Source organism: Crocuta crocuta, unplaced genomic scaffold (assembly GCF_008692635.1).
Source record: "Crocuta crocuta isolate KB4526 unplaced genomic scaffold, BGI_CrCroc_1.0 scaffold32, whole genome shotgun sequence".
Taxonomy (NCBI): Eukaryota; Metazoa; Chordata; class Mammalia; order Carnivora; family Hyaenidae; genus Crocuta; species Crocuta crocuta.
The window spans coordinates 13,337,851-13,343,741 of NW_027529424.1; the positions used below are offsets into that span (position 1 = coordinate 13,337,851).

The 5,891-nt window shown below is 46.0% G+C and overlaps 1 protein-coding gene across 1 annotated transcript in view; it reads left to right on the top strand.

Moving 5' to 3' along the window:
• LARP4B (La ribonucleoprotein 4B) overlaps positions 1 to 5,891 on the top strand; it is an 88,800-nt gene that overhangs the window by 57,113 nt on the left and 25,796 nt on the right. Inside the window, exon 8 of the mRNA XM_077758553.1 lies at positions 2,613 to 2,716. Within this exon, the coding sequence (XP_077614679.1) occupies positions 2,613 to 2,716 (104 nt within the window). The remainder of the gene's footprint in view (positions 1 to 2,612; positions 2,717 to 5,891) is intronic.

Sequence of the window (5,891 nt, forward strand, 5' to 3'; positions counted from 1 at the left end):
TCAGAGAGAGAGGGAGTCACAGACTGAAACAGGCTCCAGGCTCTGAGCTGGCAGTCAGCACAGAGCCCGACGCGGGGCTCGAACCCACGAACTGCGAGATCATGACCTAAGCGAAAGTCGGACGCTTAACCGACTAAGCCACCCAGGCGCCCCTAAAGTTTTTCTTTTGTGCATCTTTTGGTGTTGTCTTCAAGAAATCTGTGCTTAATCCAAAGTCTCAAAGATTTCTCCCAGAAGTTTCATAGTTGTAAGGTTTACATTTTTAGGTCTGTGGTCCATTTGAAGCTAATTTTTGTATGTGGTGTGAAGTAGGGATCTAAGTTCTCTGCTCCTGCACATGTGGGTGTGCACTGTCCCTGCGCCCTTTGCTGGAAGGACAGCCCCTTCTCCCCTGAGCTGTCCTCGTTGGCTTGCCGGGACCTTGTGTCCTGGATCTGCTTATGGGTTTGAACACCGGCACCACAGTGTCCCCATCACTCTGGCCTTATGAAGGGTCTTAAAGCAGGTGCTTTGTTCCAGCTCTTTGACATGGTTTGCATTTCCACATGGCTTTTAGAATCCACATTTCAGTTAATCAGAAAGGCCAGTTGGTATTTTTATTGGGATTGCACCAAATCCAAACATCAGTTTGGGGAGAATTGACATCATAGCAACAGTGAGTTTTCCATTCCGTGAACACAGAATATCTCTTGATTTGTTTACATTTCTTAAAAATTTTCTCTTGGTAATGTTTTGAAGTTTTCAATGTAGAGGTCTTCCATATCTTCCCACATTTATAACCATTTCCTGTCTTGGACACAATTTTAAATGTTTAAATTTCAATTTCCAATCGGAGTTAGTATGTAGACACATAGTTCTTTTTTTTTAAGTTTATTTATCTTTTGGGGGAGGGGACAGAGACAAAGAATCCTAAGCAGGCTCCAGGCTGTCAGCACACAGCCTGACGAGGGGCTTGAAGTCCCAGACCGTGAAATCTTGACCTGAGCCAAAACCAAGAGTCGGACGCTCAATCCAGGCGTCCTTAGAAGTTCATTTTTGTATATTGATCTTGCATATACAAATTTGTTAAACTCTAATTCTAGTTGTTTTGGAGATTTTATCAGATTTTCTGTAGAGATGAGCCTGTCGCCTATGAACGGAAAGGCTTCCCTCTTTTTCTCCAGTCTGAGTGTACTCAGTTTCTGATTCTTACATTATTGCCCTGGCTCGAACCTCTAGTACAGTCCTGAGCAAACACGGAGAGAGCAGGGGTTTTGCTTTGTCCTGTCTTTAGTAAGTGTGATGCTAGATGGTGATGTTTCTTAAGTGAGGTTTCCCTTCCATTCCTAGTTGGCTGAGAATTCTTTTCAGGAATGTTGGATTTTGCCATATACTTTGTATGCATCCGTGAGGTAATTGTATGGCTTTTTTAGTCCATTAATGTGGTGAATTACATTGCTTAATTTTGATTGCTTTAACACTCCAACCTTACATTACAGAGATAAATGTTGCTTGTCATGGTTTAGTACAATTTTTATATATTGTTGGATTCAATTTTGCAAAATTTGGTAAGAGTTTTTGGTCTGTGTTCACAAGGGTTTGGTGTATAATTTTCCTGCTTTGTGATGTGTTTATTTAGTTGACTGGAGAGCAGAGAACTTCTGGTCTCCTAGGCTGGCCTGCGGTGTGTTCCCTTTGCTGTTTTGGGAGAGGTTGTCCTGTGGGATTGGTTTACGATTCTCTTAAATGTTTGGTAGGACTCTCAAAGGGCACCGTCCGGCCTTGAGTTCTCTTTGCCGACGTGGGTCCAGGTCTGTCTGGTGACCATCTTGTCAGGGTTCACTTTGGTGGTGTGTGTCCTGAAGGACGTTTCTAGTTCCCGTAAGTAGTCTTAACTTTCTGGTGTCAACTTTTCATAATGCTCCCTCATGATCTTTTTCACGTGCGTAGAACCTGAGGTAGAGTCATTCTCCCGTTCCTGGGGTTGGTAACTTGTGTTCGTGGGGACCGTGCTGAGCCCCGGTTGTGATCAGGCTGTGTCGCGACGGGAATCCACGTGATACGGCTTCACAGACGTGACACTGGAAACAGAACGTAACGAAAGGGAGTGCGCGTAAACACCGGTGAGGTCTGATTCAGGCCTGTCCCTGTGTGCGCTGTCCCCCACACCAGCCTCCTCGTGTGGACGCTGGGTGTGTCGTCACTGTCACTGGCTGGGTGATGCATGTGTGATACCTCCTCGTGAGTTCAAAATAAAACGTCAGAATAGGACAGAAAGTTCTTTTATGTTAGGGCTTGTAGAAGAGAGAAAGCTAGTTAACTCTGAGTTGTGATCTGCATTTAGTTTGAGCTCTTTAGAGTCTTTCATAGAGGGTGTTAAATTTATTATAGCTCTGAAGGACTTTTTGAATTCCCCTGTTCCTTTGTTTTGAGAAATGAAACATGCAGGACGGGTTTAAAACCTTCTGATGGTTTGTGTCACGGTGACCCACAGTATGCGGGTTTCTTCAGCGCGGTTAGTAATGTACTGTGGCACTCTGCACAGGAGCGTCTCTGTCCCATCGTAACAGGATACAGATGGTTTGTCTGCTTTAATATTTGTGCTTTACCGCTTGTTTTTCTTCTCTTTATAGCTTTACCTTTAGTCCAAGTGGACGAGAAGGGAGAAAAAGTAAGGCCAAACCAGAACCGCTGCATCGTGATTTTGCGTGAAATCTCCGAGTCCACCCCTGTGGAAGTAAGTCGTCTTTCCTCCGAAGTGCGCTTGCACTTCGTTACATTGGTGTTTTGTTTTGTTTTTGTGTGCTTCTGTGTTTTTTGGGGGTATATTTTAAGGAATGTGCGCAGTGATGCTTTCTTCGCAGGACCGACATGAGATAGGTAGGGTCTCACGACTCCATTGTGTACTTCATGCTACACAGTTAAGGACAGTCTATGGTAACTCAGTATTTAGAAGTGAGAAGGGTTTAAGTATTCATTTAAAAATAAGAAACCTGCAAGTTAAGATAAAGAACCTGTTTTTATGTTAAATAACTTTTCAGGACGAGTATCTCCCCAAAAGGGGGGCTCGGAAGAGCTGAGGGAATGTGCAGTAGCGTGGACCGGCTGGCCTGCCCGCGTCAGGGCGCTGCTGGCATGGGGAGACGCAGGCTCATCCGTCCCGCGGAAATGGGGCCTGGAGAGCATGACTTGAGAAGTACCAACTTAAGCAGTAATTTTAGGCAGTAATTTTAGGAAACCACAGTATTTGGTAGTGTAGTAGACCTAGAGAGTGATCTCTGTCACTGCTTGCTGCAAAGTGTGTTCCTCGTGCAGATGCTCACGCTGGGACACTGTGAGTAGTGCAGCCCCATGGGCCGCCCCTGGGGACGATGGGAAGCCGTGAGGCAGGGCTCTGGCAGAGTCCATTCTTGGCATGCTCAGAGCGGGCTGGTTGGCTGCTGCTCGGATTCTTCCAGACCTAGGAAGTTTGCTTCGTCAGTCCTGGGTCTTCTGTGAGTTAGGCCCGGGTCAGTCGTGCTGTGGACATTCTCAGTACCTTTTCTGTAGAGGAGATAGATGAGTGTACCTGCGGGCTTAGGAAGGACAGTTCCAGTGGAGCCTCACAAAGCTGGGGCTTCTAACAAACCCCTGATAGGATAAAAAGTTACACCTTCTTGAGCACGGCACTGTTCTCGCAAGGTGTGCTTTCAGTTCCCCCGAGCTCATTTTTACTAGTTCTGTATTACAGTGTGTGAAGAAAAAGAAATTAGGACTGAATTTTTGGTCCCTCTTTTTAAGGTTCAAATAGGAAGGATCCTTCTGTTTCTTCCTACCAATGTGGATGCCTGTGTTAACTCACGTAATATTTAAAATACAGGTCCTGTAAGATATCTGTAAACACTGTAACGAATAAGAATTTTCTACTTGCCGCTGCAGACACCGATTTTGGTATTTTCTGTTATTCCAAACAGCATACTCTTTGTCTGTTGTAAAACTTGAACCGGTTTTGAGAGAGGGCTCAGAGGAAATGATGATACATTAAACGTCGAACGAGAAAGGAAGGGGGATGGACGTGGTCACGCGAAGCTGAGTGAGGGGCCAGGAGGCCGCCGAGCACAGGCATTGTGCTCTCTGGGGCAGGGCGGGGGTGGCCCGGGCGGCCGGCAGAGTCTTCAGAAAGCAGCCACATGTGTGTTGGTGCTCAGAACGGTTTTTAAAATGTAGTTCATTTGGGTGATTAACAGTCTTTTATCAGATGGCCCTGTTTTCCCTGGCAGCGTTCTGCTCTGGAATCGATGTTGGTGTTATGTGGCCGCTGCAGTTCTGTCGTGTTACCGTAGGCACGGCGCGTCGCCTTTGTGCCCACGGAGCCTGTCTGCGTCCTCGTGGTTAGCGGGCACTTCCTGTGAGCTGCCCGTAGGTGGCCTGTGCGCTCTGTGCCCCCCAGAGCTCTGCTCCAGGTGCCTGGCTGGCGCCTTTATCACGGAAGTGATTAACTATGTGGTCAGGTTGAGATCTACCGCCTTGCGGCTTGGCTTGTCTTCTCTTTGTCTATACTGTTCTCGTTTCCTTGCCTCCCTTTGCTTTGGGTCAGCGTGGTTTTTGTCTCCCTTTTTGGCTTATTTGATACAACTCTTTTGTTTCGTTTAGTGGCGGCTTTTACAGTTTGTAGTTGACACCTGAGCATATCAGTGTCTCTGCCTTAACATAATCCCACTTGTCACCTTTCTGAGACAGGCCCCCCGCTTCCCACGCACGGCTGGCCATGCTCAGGAGTCCTGCGTGGCCCTCAGTCATACCGCGCTTTCCTGTGCTTGCTTTAAACGAGCCTGTTTTCTTTTAAAGAGTTTAAAAATAAGAAAGATGTGTCTCATATTTCTCCAGCATTTACCATTTGCAGTGCTTTGATTCTGTCTCTAGACCTAGACTCCCTTCTGTCCTCCTTTCTGTCTGGTTATTGCTTTATTTCTTGTAGTGCAGGTCTGCTGGTGTGAGTTTCTGCAGCTTTTGTGTGTTTGAGAAAATGTTTATTTTACTGTCACTTATGAAAGATACTGGTGTAGAATCCACGACTGACAGGATTGTTTCTCCTTCCTATGTTTTGAAGATGTTCTTCTGTGCCCGGGTGTGTGCTGTTTCTGAAGATGAGTCTTTCATTTTTGTCTCCTTTCCTCTGCACATAGCGACCGTTCTTTTTTCTCACTGCTTGAAAATTTTAGGCAATTTGATTGTGATACATCTTGGTGTAACTTGTAAGTTTCTTGTGCGCAAAGTGTCCTGAGCTACTATTTCTTCAAATAGTTTTTCTTTTCTCCCTTTTTTTTTTTCAAAGTTCTAACTAACCATTAATCCTACTTTAGCACATTATTCATTCCAGAAGTTAATTTTGGGTCTTTCTTTGCTTTTCTCTGTCTTTATTTAACATGCTCAGTCTTTACTTTGGTGAATGTAGACTATATATGTGCCTAAGAACTATTTAATGTCCTTGCCTTTTAATTCTGTCCTCTGTATCAGTTTGGGGTCTACTTTGATGGAATTTTCTCACTTATGTCGTCTTTTTTCATTTCTTTGTATGCCTGGTGAATTTTGAATGGAGGCCAGGCATTTGGATTTTGTGTTACTGGGTACTGAATGTCTTTGTATTCTTCCCCTGCAGGTATTTTTGAGCTTTGTTTGAGGTTCAGTTTGACCCTTCAGGCATATTGTTAGGTGCTAGCGGGGCTGCCTTCGCCCGGGGCTGGTTCTTACCCACGCTGCGGCTGGGCCCTCCTGCGTGCACGGCCTGATGCCCCGTGAGTTGGGAGTGTTTCCCACTCTGCCTTGTGGGGAGACACACCGCCCCCTCCCCATCCTAGCAAGCTTTGCTCCTGTTCCCTCTGGTGATTTCAGGAGGCTGTTGATGCACGCCGGGCCCTGGGAGACCCCCCCCC